We start from the raw sequence: 17649 nt of genomic DNA, 5'->3' as shown, positions 1-17649 counted from the left end.
TGAGGTTCTGTGGTACAGAAAATATCTAAATTCATCTCTTTCATTAGGAGGTAGAAATTTCTATTTCATCTTCATATCATCTAATAAATTCAGTGGCGTGTTGAAGAGACTATATTATTAGAGATGTATATAAAATAATTGTGGGGTAATCTATAAGATCTACAATGTTTTTAGTATTACATTACAGAATAAAGAAAAAACAGAATAAGTATGGTAAATACTGTTGTTGAAATAATCATGTTATTCGCATTATGTCTATGAACATATTATAAATAAAAATATTATAAATAGTATCTAAAACTAATATTTTATACAAAAAAACTTTTATAAATAACAGCAAATAAATGGTAAATGTTTAATATCCTTAACTTTTACCATTTATTTGCTAAAAATGAGCACAATTAAATCCTAGTGAAATAACTTTTACTTTTTTCCCATTATATATCTAGATAGTAGGTTATTAAAGTTTCAGAAATCCAAATTAATGCGAAGTTAATGATAAATTCACATTAAGAAACAGTCTTTATTACATCATTCCAGTCGGTTTATTCTAGTACTTCAATCGTTCTTTTATGCCTAAATAACTAACTTAATTTATTAATAATAAATAAGTCTAATATCACATATATTTTATTACATACATAATGAATATCTTCAGATTAATTTAATTATGTTTATAATTTTACAAGAAAACGCTTCTTAATTTAATACTTGATTAGACTCAGAGTAAAAACATAAAGAAAAGCATCTACAATTGGTAATCTTATCGCTAGAGAGCTGTATCTTCCAGACTATACATGGGAGTTAAACACGCTCCGGCATAAATTGGGCCAGCTCGCACTGTGGAAGTACCACACCCCCACAGGTCGGCGTGTAGCGAAATAGTAAGATGCTGCTGTGTTTCGGTGGGTGTGTTGGGGAGACGAAGGCCCGATCCATTTCCTCATCCTTCCCAGTCCAATCCTTCTTTCCACTCATCAATCCTTTTCTTATCCCTTACCTCTTAAAAACGGGCAGCGCTTTCGTAGAATCACTAACTCTGCGAATGTTCATATTAATGAATGTTAGGGCGGTAGGTATCGCTTACCATCGAACCACCAGTTCAACTGCCCGCTATGACATAAAATAAAGAATTACGTATTATGTATCACATTTTTGTCAATAACTTGCTGTTATTGTGTTAGGAAATAGGTACAACCTAATAAAAATGTGTAAAATTATGAGTTATTGCTCAATTACTTGCAAAACATTGTCTTTCTCGTTCATTTATTTTCATCGACACTATAATATAATTTATCTAAGCTTTTGAATACAATTATAGGACTTGAATGAGCAAATAATTAGAGCAGATGAATTGGAAAGTAGCAATTAATTATGTTCTAATCCAATTAAATTTAATGAGGCAAGCGTATTGTCGTGATTCATGACTTGACATTTAAAACTTAAAATTATAACTATTCATTTTTACTCGCAGACATTTTTTAATTTACAAGATAAAGTCGAAATGAGATCCGTGTTTCAATTGATTTTAATGATTGAAGATATCAATTATACACACACATTCAAAGTTTTACAAAAAAGTATTAGTAATTAAAGTACTTATCTGTTATATATAAATATAACTCCACAAGGAATTAATTTTTTATTTAGTCTAAAAGTTCTTTGTAATTATTTATCGTATGTATTGATTTGTGTATTCTTGACTAAAAATTAATTCTCGTATACCATATTAATCGACCATTTAATAATGTTCTAATGGCTGACTTTTTAACCACCAACGTAAACAGACGTCGACGTCTGTGTTTCTGTATGTCGATCTGTTTGTCTCTGTGTGAGTGTGAATCCCTGTACCGTCGATACAGAGTTTTTTTCATTCGAAAACATATCTTTTTTGGTGGTTTCCGCTATGATGTTTGATATAAATCGATCAAAGATGGCAGCTGGTTCCAAATAGATCTTGGATTAAATTAATGGATAAAATATTTTTTTTACAACCTCCCCTCAACTGATATTTCATTTGAATATCGATTCATTCTATAAATATATAATATTTAATTATTATGTTACAAAAGCATAAATAATATGACAAACGAACCAAAAAAGGTCGATTTTAGAACTGTGTCTCAACTTTTGTTTTAGTGATGAATACAATAAGAATCATTGCTAATATTAAACGTTAATGTTTAGAGGTACCTTTGTGCCTCTTGCCTGTGTGACTTATGTTTTAAATACACCATTAAATTGCCATTTTTACTGAAGCATTTATTTAAACATTATAAAGCGCTTTTAACTTATGTAGTCTACTTAAGTATTTCTAAGAATTACTCTGAAGTGCTTTAAGTATAAGGGTCCGTTATCGTCAAGCGATATTATAAATATAACTAGCTTTCCGCCCGCAGTTTCCATGCACGCAGTCAAATGGGAATAAGATGTTTCAACGACTTGTTTTGCCTGTGTCACTGTCTATAAACCAAAACACTCGTATTTTCGTTGGAGGTGCTGGTGGTTCGACTGATGGTAAGCGCTACCACCGCTCATGAACATCAACAGAGGCTTCTCTCTGCGAATGGATGGCTACCTTAAAAAGGTAAGGGATATGAAATGATTCATGAATGGCACAAAGTTTAAGACTGGGAGGGGTAAAGGAACGGATACAGGTCTCAGGCTTTCCCATTAACTGTACGAAACACAGCAGCAAACAATGAATACATGCTTTATTTCACATCTTTTGTGGGGGTGCCTAGCCCGGTGCGAACTGGCCCAATTCCTGCCTATACAATATATTCGACAACTTCCACTTTAAATACTCATTTTATAATATTAGTGAAGAATTGAAACTTTTTTCAAATAATATCCCACAGTTATTCATTTCAGCATAGAGTCTCATCTCCCCGAATCGCTTTTTCGAGTATGAACAATATTTAAGGGAGTATTTGCCCCGTAAACGCCACATAAACAAGATACATAAGTGCAGCAAATAATAAACAAACGAAACTCAAACATGCACGCGTTTCATTTCTGTTAATAATTGTGTACACAAAATAATTGTTTCAAAACATACTCAGTTCTAAAAGGCAGAATTAATACGACCATTTTAATGGCGCAAACAAACGGGTCAAATTAACAGCAAAGTAAATATCTTTTTTAACGAAGCAAACAACCCTTTGCCAGAGTCGTTTAAAGGTCATTGACTAACTTCAAATTGCTCATTGATAACTAGAGATATTATTTCCATTTCTTCTATTTATACAAGTATCTTACAGCTATTTTACAGTAACTGATTATTATCAGTAATATTTAATTACTATGCTACAGCATTGCTATTGCAAGTTGCAGCAATAGCTAATGAAATACAAGTGTGATTATTAAACAAACTGTGCTTGTTACTTCGTTCGCGCGTGAGTTGATGAGACACGTTTTGATTAAGCAATTTGTGACGTATTTTTCCAATCAGTGATTTTTGATTCGATCCAGTTTTTCCAGCTTTACAGTTACATATAGATAGTTTTGTTATTTCAAGAAATTACGAAACAAATTTTGTTGATGTAGACAAAGCTTTCACGGAAGTAATAGGTACCGGGAGCGAAGGGAATGCAATAAACAATGTGATGCAAAAGTGACCTATATGACTTTGTGATAGGATTTTAATAGAGACAACATAGGACAAGTTCTTTTAATAATTCTTCCTAACCGGACCTTGGATATGGTTGAATACAAAGTATTGTTAAATTGGCATTGCAAGTGCAAACAAATTAGCATAACAATATCTTCAATAGATTCACATTTTACATAGACATCCACAATAAAAAAATTTCATGAAGTAAAATTAAATCATGCAACCAATAAGTTATAACAACTCGTAATATATGTTGTAGGAATTATATTGTACCAAGGAAGCGTTATAATGATAGTCGTACTGGGTGTCATCATGTAAAATCAGGTGTTTGGAAAATATCATTATCAACTAGAGTATATTGGTTTCACTTTCAAACGGAGTCCTACCTACTTACTACCTGATATATTATAATTTTTCCCAATTAGGACCTACCAGAGGTTGCTGCTGAAACAAATCGAATCGACCATTTCTATGGCATAGTGCACATTCATATTGTACGTAGTACTTAGTACTTCCATAAGTACTATATAATATATTAGCAAAGAGATCAATCTGGCAAAAATATTGCTTATACTAGGAAATTCAGAATCCAAGTATTACATACATAATCTAAGATACATAATATAAGATTAACATTACCAAAAGTACAAAATTCATACTCCTCTCTCATAACCTGTACAAAACTCAAACACTTCAATGTAATGTTTTATTTTAACACACGCATTAATTTATTATAAAACCTCAACTTCACCGCCATCAGTCAAACTCGTTTACATTGCTCCCCGTTAATTCAGCCTATGTACTCGTAGAACCAAACACAAAAAAGATCTGAGTCTTCATTTTCTTGGTACTTGGTATATTGTGCCTTCTCTTTATTGTTTCTTTGTTTTGGTTACCTGGAAGAAATGGCTCTGTAGCCATAAGGTCGCCTATTGTGCAACTTGCATTTTTAGTCTGTACTTTGTAATATTTCCTTTTGGTGTATACAATAAGGTATTATTCATTAATTCATTCATTCATTATATTGTATACAGCATTATATAACAGGGTAGTGGTAGCTCAACGTTAAATGCTACATCATATTTCAACAATATGCAAATTCTCCAATCGGCCAAGGAAACTTTCGGCATGCGGCCCCGCATTGCTTACGAATATGGACTGACGAATAAAGTATGATAATTGAAGTGAAAGATTAGTACTGTCTCGAATGGACAGACGGGGAACGTTTATTCATAGTCTTGTGGATGCTATTCGGATGTAACATATTTATTTGTTTTATAGAGGTAGTGGAACACTTGCCGCTGCCGTCGCCATTCTTCATTCGGCAGTTACAGGTTGGTCGCCTGGCCAGAGTTCCATTTGGACCTAGTTCTGCAAACAATAGAGGGATTATAATCTCTCTTATGCGTTTTGGTGGAGTGTTACATTCTAACTTGGAACATTTTTTCTAATCGTATAATATAGCAATGAGATATATTGGAACCCTCTTAGGACGTCTGTGTCCCAGCAGTGGGAACATATATGGGCTGATGATGATGAATGAGACACATAATTACGAACAATTTTATCGGCGCTATATCCGTCGCATATATGATAAAATTACTTGTACCACAGTGAATTGATATCTATTTACTGTGATACTGTGAAGGTCCTTACTGTATGATATAGGTACGAGGAAATTGAGAGATAGCATTCGGTTTATCCATTATGAATTCATCATCTTCGTTTCAGTCGTGGGACGTCCATGTTCCCCTTACCCATCATTTCAATGGCTTTCTTTAGCTTATGCTCAATTATAGAATTTATAGAAGCAGTACGAACTAAGAAAAAAAACAAAAAAAAAAGTGTTAAGAATTGTTCCTGGTATAGACTAGCTTCAAAGCGTCTAAAGAGGGCCCAATGTGAATGAGATTATGATGAAGTTGAAATAGTAAATCTTCTTTCATTATACATCAAATACGGCTCGAATATATCCATGGACATTATATTAATTTATCAACAAAATATCACTGACATGCGGGGCTAACGTGACATCTAAAAGCAGCATTAAGTGGAGGGTGACAGAAAGCACGAACAATTGGTCGTGTAATGTCATCATCTTCTCTCACAGGAATTAAGGATCTTTTTTTACTGTGTAACGGATCGTTAAAAATTTATATAAGATATGACTCTAGAGATTCAAAGTAAGATTGACTATAAAACTTGTAATCTAGGTACGCTAATAAAAACTTTGCATGATTAAATTTTAATATTTCATTTGCAAGACCGGGAGAGAAATATAAAAAACGTGTTACATTATGTCCCTGAATGCCTGTCGTAATAACATTTTGGGAAACCCTTGACAACTGGGTTAAAACGTACGAGTTTTGTGAAAATATATTTATTTACTCAAGAGATATTAACTAAATAAATTATATTGAGTTTCAACAGTAGCATATGTAGACTCCCTGTTTAGTTCGTGAAGGATATTCACTTACTAAGCAGAAAAATTTTAGTAAGTACTCCGAAACTGCTAGATCTAAAATTGACATAATTGGAAAAAAGTAACTACAGAGTTCCTTGTTGGCCTTTCTCTGTGGAAACTGCTTTCCGAACCGGTGGTAAATGTAAAAACTGTGCTATGATACTATGATAGTATTTTCTTGTGTTTGATTTAACGCGAGTATTATACAATTAGAAATTAAAAACTTTTTAATGGATTTTAAACGCGATAAAAATCCGTTAAACATTTTTAATTTCTTAATGTGTTATGATAATTCAGAAATGCTTCTATAAAAAGTCTAATTTAAGTCTTGAGTCTGAAACGTGAAAGTGGATATAACATATAACTTGAGTAAACACATAGTAAATGGTAAAACTATGTTATGACGATCCAAAAATGCTTTTCGTAAGTGTAATTGAATAAATAAATGTTAAAGGGGCAGGGTAGGGGTGGCTCAATGATATTAGATACTATATTGCAGTAAAGAAATGTACTCCATTATTGGTTTACGCCATGAACGAAACGCAACGGGCTAAGGTAGCAAATAAAAAAATTAATTCAAGAAGTCAGTTGAAAAGCATCCAAGTTTTCAAGTGCAATTGAATGTCTAGTCTAGTTATCTAGTTTCCTCCTTTTAATTTGTAAAAATTTCTTAAACAAAACTTCTGCAAATAGAGACGTAATAGCCGCAATTTCCATTTATTTGCCTCGTTTAATGGAAATAGTAGTTGAAATTGATAGGATTTCCAGAAACCGGGATCCAATAATGAATTTTCACTCAATCGATAGCAAGATATAGAACAACCTAGAACCGATATGAGACGATTCAGAAACGGCTGATTGTAAATTAATAGATTCTGCAGCTCTATAAATTGGTAAACATAGAGTTGTAGAGCTATTTTGATTGACTATATGACCCGGCAAACTTTAATCACCTACATATATTTGAGAAAATAATTTTTTGCTTTTTATTAGTGTTCTTTCTCACCTATTACAGTTTTCACCTTCCCTTAATTTCCACAAATATTTCAAGATCAAAAAAAAATATTGCAAGGTGGAGCCCCAGCAACCTAATTATATAACTCATTTCATTATTTATAATTAACCTGGTTCGCCTGATCGCAAGCGATCACCACCGCTCATGAATATTCGCAAAGGCATTATTTCTGCCTGCGCTGCCCGCTTTTAAGGGTAGGGAATAAAAGATTGACGACGGGAAAGAAGAAACGGATTAGGAATGGTTAGAAAAAGGAATCTGATCTCCGGTTCCCCCTCTCACCGTACAAAACACAATAGCATGCTACTATTTGACACCGGTTATTTGAGGGGGTGTGCTACTTCCACAGTGCGGGCTGGCCCAATTCGTGTCGAAGTGTGCTCGACTCTCACATTAAAAAAACGACTCCAAACCAGATGGCTGTATGTGAAAAATGATTTTCCCGCTTTTCTGTTGAAAATTTTCCTGAATTTTCTTTGTTATAAACCTCACGGAGCCCAAGACCTTTACAACGAAAACCGTGGAAATCGGTTCGTGTGTTCTAGAGCTATAGCGTCAGGGAGGAAAACCCGACTTATTTTTATACAGTAGACGATTTGAAACTTTACTTGTAAAATCGGACTTAAAAACCCATATAGTCACCTTGTACCTCTTAAACCAAGAAATAAATTGACATTGAAATTATCTTTTATTTAGAAATTTAAGTTTCATAGTCTTCTTGAAAAATAACATGTAAAGAGCCTAACCTACAAATTAAGCGTTTAACTTGTCAGATCCCGTCAGATTGCATTTGTTTGGATGAAGGTTTCAGGTAAGGTTATTTGATATAACGGTTGGTATATCTACTTACCAAAAGGTGAGTTATCATATTTTCATGAAATGGACTTTACCAAATTTTGCCCTAAGAATGTGTAATAATGTTATTTTTAAATATTATATTATGTGTTTATACTATATATCATGTTTTATTTATATTGTACATTTCTTTTTAATAAACATTTATTAATCAATCTATTAACAAAATAAATTTACATTTGTCTCAGCAGATGCTTTTTACCATAGGGAAATATGCCTTTGCAGGTTTGCTTATATAATTCTTCCTTGCTTGCCAGATAGCCATGAATAGAAACCAGTATTATATTCATGTTAGAATTATCCAGATTTGGTTGGTTATAATTATGAAAAGGTGATGAGAAATTTTGAAAGAATAGAGAAAATTTGATCACGAGGCGGGATTCGAACCCGCGTCTTTTTGCCAAACCGTAGCAACGCCTAGCCTCTCGGCCACCCGTGACCCCGCCACAGAAATCGAATTTCTTCTACTCTTTCGATTTTATGTGCCTAATGTTTCAATTTTTTTTTATTTATAAAGCATTTCAATGCTATAAAACTTAAAATTAAAATATAAGGTGATGTTAATAGGATTGTTCAAAACTGATTTAATGAATAATAACCCTGAACACTGTTTAACAGGCAAGCTTTCATAGCTCATACTTCTTAAGGTTGTTTATGAAAAAAATATATACACTGGTAAGTAGGTTCCCTAAACGTTATCTCCTTATCAGATGAGTGACGTTTGATCTATGGGCTCTTAAACTACAAGGATAAATGACATAAGCATTATAAATAGAAAAAGGCTGATCTATTATAGTCTTCTGTACTATTATATTATCGTTACATGAATGACTTACAAACAATTCATTCGTGGCACACTTTTTTATCCATATTGCAGATATTCAACCCCAATTCGGTAACTATAAATATTATTTTTTCTGTTTTTACTGTCTATGATTCGTCATTAAATGGTTTTTAAATAATAAAAAAAACAGCATCGAAATCAGACCATTCCTTTGAAACTCATGATGTCAACAGACAGACAACATGCAGACATACACATATACAATGATAGATACAAACACACGCACACAGACAGATATCGACGTCATACTTATAACACTCTTTGTGTCGTGGGTTAAAAAGAAATAGCATGAGTAGAAAATACATGGAAAACTAATTTTAAAATACTTTTTCTGAATAAAAGGTTTTACTAAAGGTAAAAGATAAGTGGTAAACTACAAACTAACCTAGTTTGTGAAATAATAAATGCAAAAAAAAAAACGTAATTTATAAATAACATAGAGATAGGAAAGTACTTCGAACACACCTTCGAATTTACAAATTTAAACATAGACATTTATATCATAACTAGCTTTTCCCCGTGACTTCGCACGCTTTAAATCGGAGTACCTGGTTTAAAAGATGTTATTACACATATAATATAAACCATCCTCCTGAATTATAATGAATTAATATATGAATTAATTATCTATGTATTAAAAAAAACCATAAAAGTCCATTGTGTAGTTTTATAGATAGAGAATAAAGGGACATAGTGACAGAGAAAGCAACTTGTTTTAAACTATGTACTGATGATTATCTGATAGCATACGTTTCAAGTGTTATAAACTCTTTTAATATCGTCCGTAAGTCATTCGAAAGACATTTAATTTCTCATTTATCGCGTCATGTTTTCATATAACTCTATTTATTGTATCTGTGACGTGGGATATGTCACCGAAAAAGCTGCCATTTTTGTATCTTGACAGGCGAGGGGATAATTAATTAACGGCGTAATGTTATCCTACTTGAGGATAAAAATACTATAAAGAAAAATTATTTCACGGGAATAATTCTAGGCTAGGCGTTGCTACGGTTTGGCAAAAAGACCGGTGTTCGAATCCCGCCTCGTGATCAATTTTTTTTTTATTTTTTCAAAATTTCTCATTTATAAAACACTAGCGCGCCCCGGCGCCCCGGCTTCACCCGCGTAAGTCCGTATCCCGTAGGAGTAAGGAATATCGGGATAAAAAGTTGCCTATATGTTAATCCAGTTGTCCGCTTTCTACGTCCCAAATTTCATTGCAATCGGTTCAGTAGTCTTTGCGTGAAAGAGCAACAAACACACACACACATTTTTACAAACTTTCGCATTTACAATATTAGTAGGATAGTAGGATTAATATAGTAGGACTAGTAGGAATTCGATGCTTAAAAACTATAAATTACTATTAAGAAAAACACGTTTTTGTTAATAAATTACAAGCTTTTATTAATTGATATGCACTATAGGCTGTGAAAATACGGCTCTAATTATCCAATTCAGTAAAGAACAGTAACATCAATGATCTTTATGGGGACCAATACACTTGGATAACATAGATTTCAAATCGATAAGTGGGTAGATTATAGTAATTATATTAATTTATTTTTCGCTTTTGATATTTTTCAAGTCACTACAATTAATAATTTATTTATCATCTATAAGATTAACCTTAAGTTCATTAAAATTTGCTCACCAAACCTTCGATTGCAACGTTAACCTAACATGTCATTTTTATCAAACACATTTAAATCAATTAAAATTCTTCATATCTGGAGATATATAAATATGTATTATGAAGCAATTGCAACACATTTTGATTTTGTCCTAATCAGCAAAACTCCCAAATAGCTAGATCGCAATTCCCTTACTCATGTGGAATGTTACCGGAAATATGTGTGAATTAAATGTATACATTTACAAACTTTTATGAAATGTCGAAATAGTGTTTCAAATATTATTTAATACACACATATCCTGGGAGATATGAATCTCTCTCATCTCTGAATGCATGAGCATTTCCTGGGGATTGTATAAAATTCCGACATCGTATTAGGAAATGGATAAAACGAATACTTTCTGTGAATAAATCGTATTAAATACCCCTGGCACTTGCTAGCTGCTGCCGCGGCACGCTCGCTTCGCTCTCTGAGCTCGTGCGGAAGGAATTTATGAAAATCTAACACACGAGTCGCTTCGCTCTGCGCTAATTTATTTTTACACTAGTAACTATACACATTTCGTTTGATCTTGTCTTTTATAATAGACATAGATGTATTTCACTTTAGGAATGATATACATTTTTACTTTTACCTACTTAGACAGCCTCCTTAGTACAGTCAGCCAGTGTTTAACTCGTGAGTGTACAACCGATGGACTCTGGGTTCGATTCCCGGTCTGGCAGGATACAGAAGGCTGATCACCTACTTGTCCATATAGAAAAATCGATCATTGAAACAGATGAATATCATCTGCCCCATACCCCACTAGGGGACACGGGACTTCACAAACCTAGGTAAGTATGGCATTAAAATATAACCTAGGTAATGCTGGCCTAGGTAAAAAATACCTAGGTATTAACGGATTGCATACATACCCTTGACATGGGACCTTCTTTTATAAAGAACAAACAATAAATTCATTTTAGTGGATATTAAAAAAATATATGCTTAGAACGTAATAAAAAATTCTCACCCGACATAGGGACTCCTTCACAAATGCTCGAACGATGGTACGAGCAGCTGGTGGGCTTCTTAGTTAGGCAAATCACCGTCTTGAGCGCCTGCCACAGATTATAACATTATTATAGATAAAGAAAATAAAAATGGGAAACTTGTATAATGATATGGTAGTTTTGTATTACAAAGAAGATGGACGACATAAACAGAGCTCTTTAATTGTTTTTTTATGTGCAGTTTATAGTTTAGTCATCCAGTAGTTTTGCCTAGAAAGTTTTGCGGGAGTTTTCATAACTGTTGATGTCCACTTTTTCACACATTTCGTGCCGCCATATTGGTAAAATAGCGTCGTAAAACAGTACTTTGACAATATCTCTTCCCGAGTCATTTTACGAGGAAAATACCTCTTTAAATTGGCAATTTCCTCTAGTTGATTTTCACCACAGTTTGACAATTTCCTTACATTATTTTGTTCAAAAAGTGATGATTTCCTCTCGTTAATTTTGACCACAAATTGACAATTTCCCTTAGTTTATTTTTTTCATAGATATTTTCTTTGTAAAATGACTCGTAAAAGAGATATTTTCGTTAAAGAAATAAGAGGGGTGAAAGATTATGTATGTGGTAGTCGACAATGCTTCGGAAGTATCACACCCCACAGTAAACCGGCGTGAAATAAGAGCATGCTACTATGTTTCGTACGGTGGGTGGGGAAGCCGGAGGCCCGATTCCTTTAAATTACAAAAAAGTAAAACATGTATGTGATTGAAATGTAACATTAATAAATATTAATAAAATAATTAATTACGGATAGTGACTGTGTAATCTAATCAGAATGTTATATACAGAAGACATTTTTATTTATAATTAACTAGAGAGTCGACATTTTCAATTTAAATACGTTCGAAAACCACATAGCAAGAAAGTTAAATAAAACATTTCGCTTTAATCCGGCGACGAGTAATCAAAAAGTTTCGAATGTTAATCGTAATTAGTGAAGCTCTGGGTTGACTTCAGCTGAAGTTGATTGATTTGTGGTCAATGAAACAGATATAAATATTGACAGAGTTATAGGTTTAAAATATATATGTGATATTAGATGTAACTCGCGGCGTCACTCGTACTCGGATAAAAGCCTACGCTAAGCCAGACTATAATCTTGTAGCATTATATAATCTAACAAAATGTCGTACAGATACGATAAGATGTCTTCGTGAATGAATAATAACCATACATCCGTACATCCAAACTTACAAACTGGTTATTATATTATTAGGATAGTCGTGTCAATGTTTGTTCCTATACTTCTAGGAAACAGTTTGGCTCATTTTTATGAAATTTTGAACGTACGTCCGGTAAGTAAAAAAAGTGGATTTAAATATTTTTTATAACTCTAAGTTATAACAGTAACGTGGAACAATGTTTACCAAATCAGCTATACTCTATATTATATATGTATCAAACATATATGTTACACAATAATACTTACTGAAATTATAAATGCGAATCTGAGTTGCGTTATGTTTGTTTGACTTCCTTGCACGTCACAATAGAGCGACTTTATGAAACGATATTTGTGTCTGAAGATAAAGACTAATTTTTGACGCCTTGAAAACTGTAACCCGTGTTAATTTCCATCGAAACGCAAACGCAGCCGGTCGGAAAGCTAGTATGTCATATAATATAAACTAGATTAATTAATTATTAACGTTCAAGGTTCATAGAACTCAACTTGCTACTAGACAGTTCCATTCCCTAGTGACAATACAAGAAGTTTGCTTTAGCAAACATCGCCACTTACTCCTACGTTAAAGGATAACATCTAACGTTTAATTAATATCTATAATATCTTTCATATGTATCTCCTTAAATAACACAATGTAAAATTGGATTTTTTTAAACCAGTAATATAATATTAAAAATACATATCTGCAATAAAATAAAATACGAGACTATAAAGATAATCGAAAAACGTTAAATGGAGTCTATTTTGATTTTGATAAATGCTAAAACAGCATCTTTTTGCGTCATAGACGGGGAACTGAGCTGGTGGTTCGCCTTACGGTAAGCGAATCTGCAAATGCGTAAGTGCCCGGGAAGGCGACGACAAAATATAAAAGATCTAATGGTGTCAGGCTGAAAAAAAAATTAAAAAATCGGGTTTATAATCCGTTTAAAAGTCTTTAATTTGTTAATGTTTACTACTCGTGTAAAATCAAACACAAGAAAATTCAACAGCGAAAATGAGTATATTTAGGCAGAACAGAGAAGTTTCGCAATTTCGCGTTTGCGTTATCCGCTTTTAAAGGATTGACGGATGGAAAGAAAGTATGGATGGAGAAAGATGAGGAAAAAGACATGGGCCTCCCGCTCCCCCACTCGCCCTGCGAAACACAGTAGCAGGCTACTATTTAACCCCGCTGAAAACTGCATTATCACAAAATCAATATTCTCAGTCAGGTATCGAATTCGTTGATAAAAAAAACCATATTATTATTTAAAAATAGAAATGACGATACATCCACATTTTTTGATACGTTCAATTTTTAGCTCAAATGAATAAAATTAATTGGTTCTATTCAAGAAGTTATCGCTTGTTATTTTGTTCGTAAAAATTAAAAGAACAATTCGTGTATAAATACATCCTCAAGAAATTGAACATTTTCGTGTGGGAAGTTTCTAAATGTTAACTGGAATTTTACTGAAAGACCCAGATTTAGATCTTTGTAATTTGTGCTCTAAATAAGTGCTTAGAAAACTGTGTAAAATGTGCCCATTCACTCCGCGAGTTATTTGTTACTTCAATAAATATCTTTAACAGTGTTAGTTATTTATGATCATGAAAACACTAGCTTTCCAAAGATAAAGAAAAATAGACAGGCCTGGGGGTATCCCTGCATCGTACCTGTTCTCGTGGGATTTCAATATATTTCAATACATGGACATATGGGTTTCCTCACGATGTTTGTCTTTGTATTTCCGAGATAAATAGAAAAATCTATTTTTTTCTTACACGCTTCTTTGATGATGTTCTAACCACTTACACTTCGCTTATATCATTGAATAGTGGAAATATATACATAAAATCATTAAGGTTCGTTTATTACACTGTTATCTAATATTCATAAAAGTTATATTATTTTTTTATTGATTATATTGGATGATGAACTTGAAACGATAAAATTGGTTTCGTTTTTGAAATAAAATACTCTCACATTCTTAATGGTACGCTTATCATAACCATTATACAATCCACCACTATACGTTTTCAACCCGGAAGAAGATTATTGACGACATTTTCTTTAGAAACTAATCTCTTTAAGTGGTTTTTTTAAAGTATCCATTACGTTATTCGTGTTAAATTCAGAGTAGTTTAGTAGATTAATAATTTTGCTCTTGAATAATTTTACCTATCAAAAAAACCTATCAAAGATCGTTGCGTAGTTTTTAAGATTAAGGCATATATAGGGACATAGCGGCAGAAAGAGAGCGACTTTGTTTTATTCTCTATGTAATCGTAAGTAATACTATGAATTGTGCACGACACAATATGTATACATTGAACCGTACCAATTTGTTCTTAAAAGATTACATTTACTATATTTTCTATCTTCCAATATATTTGCTAAATAGATGGTCCCATATACAAACAAGCTATCGAGCTATCCAGATGTCAAACACACGCAGAACTCATTTAAAACTTTAATTTAAATTCATTCAACTTCTATAGCTTCTATATCGATTAATATAATTTACCAATACATTGGAAGTTTTACGTTTAGCGCGAAAGTGATAGGTAATTTCGACAACGCGCTTTTTTATGTCTATGAGTCTTTCCTTGTTTAGGTTAAGACTTTATTTATTTAATTATTTAAAACATCAAATATCATTACAGGATGAACCCAATACGATATTGACTTAATCTCATTATGTACAAACTAATACTAGAAACAATTAACAACTAACAAACTATTTAATAAGATTAAATTTAATAGCATAACTAACTTATTAGTATGTTAGGTCTAAGAGTTTTATAACACGTTTTTTGTAGTAAGCTTTAAGCATATATCATCACGTTGCAGCCAATAGGAGCCACAATACAAAATAAAATACGTTTATATTATATTATTAACAGGGGGAACAAGTCAACACATATTTATTAACAATTTATGCTTTAATTAATAACTATATAGTGGAAGGAAGGTGGAATTCCTCCGTCAAAAAAGTGAGCATTTTCGACCAGTCTACTCGACTGGCCGGCCGGTAAGGCCCCAATCGAATGATGTTAGAAAGTTACATATACTAATTTTCAACATCATTCAATTGGCAAATGTCCGCTGTAGCGAGAAATTTTCACTTGCGCGATTCAAAATTGTGTCGCTACAACTGAAATAAATTAAGCAAATAGTTCAGCAATAATTATGTTTAAACATTGTTGTCTCTAGAATTTATTGGAATATAGGTTTTGTACAACGAAAGCTATTATAATAATGGCATTTATTCGTTCATCCTGCTTATAATGCCTCATTTACTTCTTTAAAACGGAATTTAAAAGAGTATTATCTGAAATCATAGAACTGAGCGGTTTCAGAATAAAATAATTAATTATTATTCATAGGCGGAATAAATTTTCAAACGAAATTGATTCATAAACGTTTCAATCATTATTTCATTATTATCACTACATAGTGTAAAACAATAATGCTTGAATCTTTTAAAACTACGCAACGGAGTTTGTGGGTTTTTCTAATAGATAGACTGATTCAAGAGGATCCAATTTAAGGTTTATATGTATAACTAGCAGTTCGCCCCGGCTTCGTCCGTGGTACATATATAGCCTATGTCACTCAGCGAGGTTGCAGCTTTCTAATGGTGGTTTAAAATCGGTCCAGCAGTTTTTGAGTTATCAATTACAAACAAACAAACAAAATATCTTCCTCTTTATAATATTAGTGTAGACAACATCTATTAAACTACTCTGAGTTTAACGCGTGCGAAGCTCCGGGTAAAAGCTAGTTATTAAAACTACTATAGTGTAAAGACTTATAAATAGCATAGATACGGTTTGACAAATCTCCAGCATCAATAAGTTTGCATTCGGTTCTTTTTAATCGACGAGGCAATTATCCTTAACCTTCAACTTGTCAAATAAAGTGATTCGCAGAAGTAAGAAGATGTATCATCACCCCTAAGTGAAATTTAATGCTGTAAGAATGACGTGAATTCATTATTTCCTCGCAGGAGCAAGTACGTTACGTAGAAATACTATAAAGGGCTTTGTTACATAGTTTATAGTGCAAAATATATTATGAACTCTTTTTGTTAATATATTTTAATTTGAATTGAGAGGGCCTGCCGAATGCTTTCAGAGTATATCTCTTTTGGTTTTTTTATTTATGAGGGTCAATTGTCAATACTACACAAACAACAGGTTGTAGTCCCTTTTTTTTTAATGTGGAAACCTTACACAGATACGGCTCCCGTGGAAGAAGCCGTGGATTGTGCTGGATTTCTACCGACTAAAACCCTACTAGGTTGGTAGTAAACGGGAGATGGTTATGGTGATCTCGCCTCAGCAATTTTATTCTTAAAAAAATCTTACATAGAAATAAATCTTACGTCGGTTTATGTACACAAAAATAATCAGCTCTGCATAGGTTGGGTTCAAATTTTGACATGATATTCAACCCGCATCAGAACATTTCAATTATTAGTGCAGCGTGGCAGTATCCAAATATGTGTATGTGTTACTAATTTTCCGTTTCTGCTTTTTTATGACACTTTTTTGAGTAAATGGTAACCCTCATCATAAGACGACCTATCAACTCCTTTGCCGATCATGACGTAAGAAACAGAATTAATTCGTTAACTTTTTCATCCATCTTTAGCCTCCAGACACACAGATGCTGTTATAAAATCGCTCGGTTGCGATGTGAAAGAAAGACAAACAAACAAACTCACTTCTCATTTACATTAGTAAGGATTGAAATAACAATCCTTCGGAACTTGTAGTATTGCTGTGTTATTGTTAGTATGTACGAGTATACCTATACACCTTCTGTACACACATTGTCTCCAGGTTCATTTGGAGCGGAAATGATTTCGATTATAACTTAGATTAAAGATGTAGGTCAGTGCAACGTTATATACTTAGTCTGGCCATAAATACTGTTACACTTAATTATAAAAAAATATTACATTTGAATTTCGAATCTG

The 17649-nt window shown here is 32.9% G+C and overlaps 1 protein-coding gene across 1 annotated transcript in view; it reads right to left on the bottom strand.

Moving 5' to 3' along the window:
* Positions 1 to 4808: 4808 nt before the first annotated feature.
* Positions 4809 to 17649, bottom strand: part of LOC119840573 (RYamide receptor-like) — a 25050-nt gene continuing 12209 nt past the window's right edge. Inside the window, exons 5-6 of the mRNA XM_038367260.1 lie at positions 11450 to 11537; positions 4809 to 4987 (exon numbers count right to left, since the gene is read on the bottom strand). Coding sequence (XP_038223188.1) covers positions 4809 to 4987; positions 11450 to 11537 — 267 coding nt within the window. The remainder of the gene's footprint in view (positions 4988 to 11449; positions 11538 to 17649) is intronic.

This window comes from Zerene cesonia, chromosome 6 (assembly GCF_012273895.1).
Source record: "Zerene cesonia ecotype Mississippi chromosome 6, Zerene_cesonia_1.1, whole genome shotgun sequence".
Taxonomy (NCBI): Eukaryota; Metazoa; Arthropoda; class Insecta; order Lepidoptera; family Pieridae; genus Zerene; species Zerene cesonia.
This window is presented reverse-complemented; position numbering and strand designations above follow the sequence as displayed.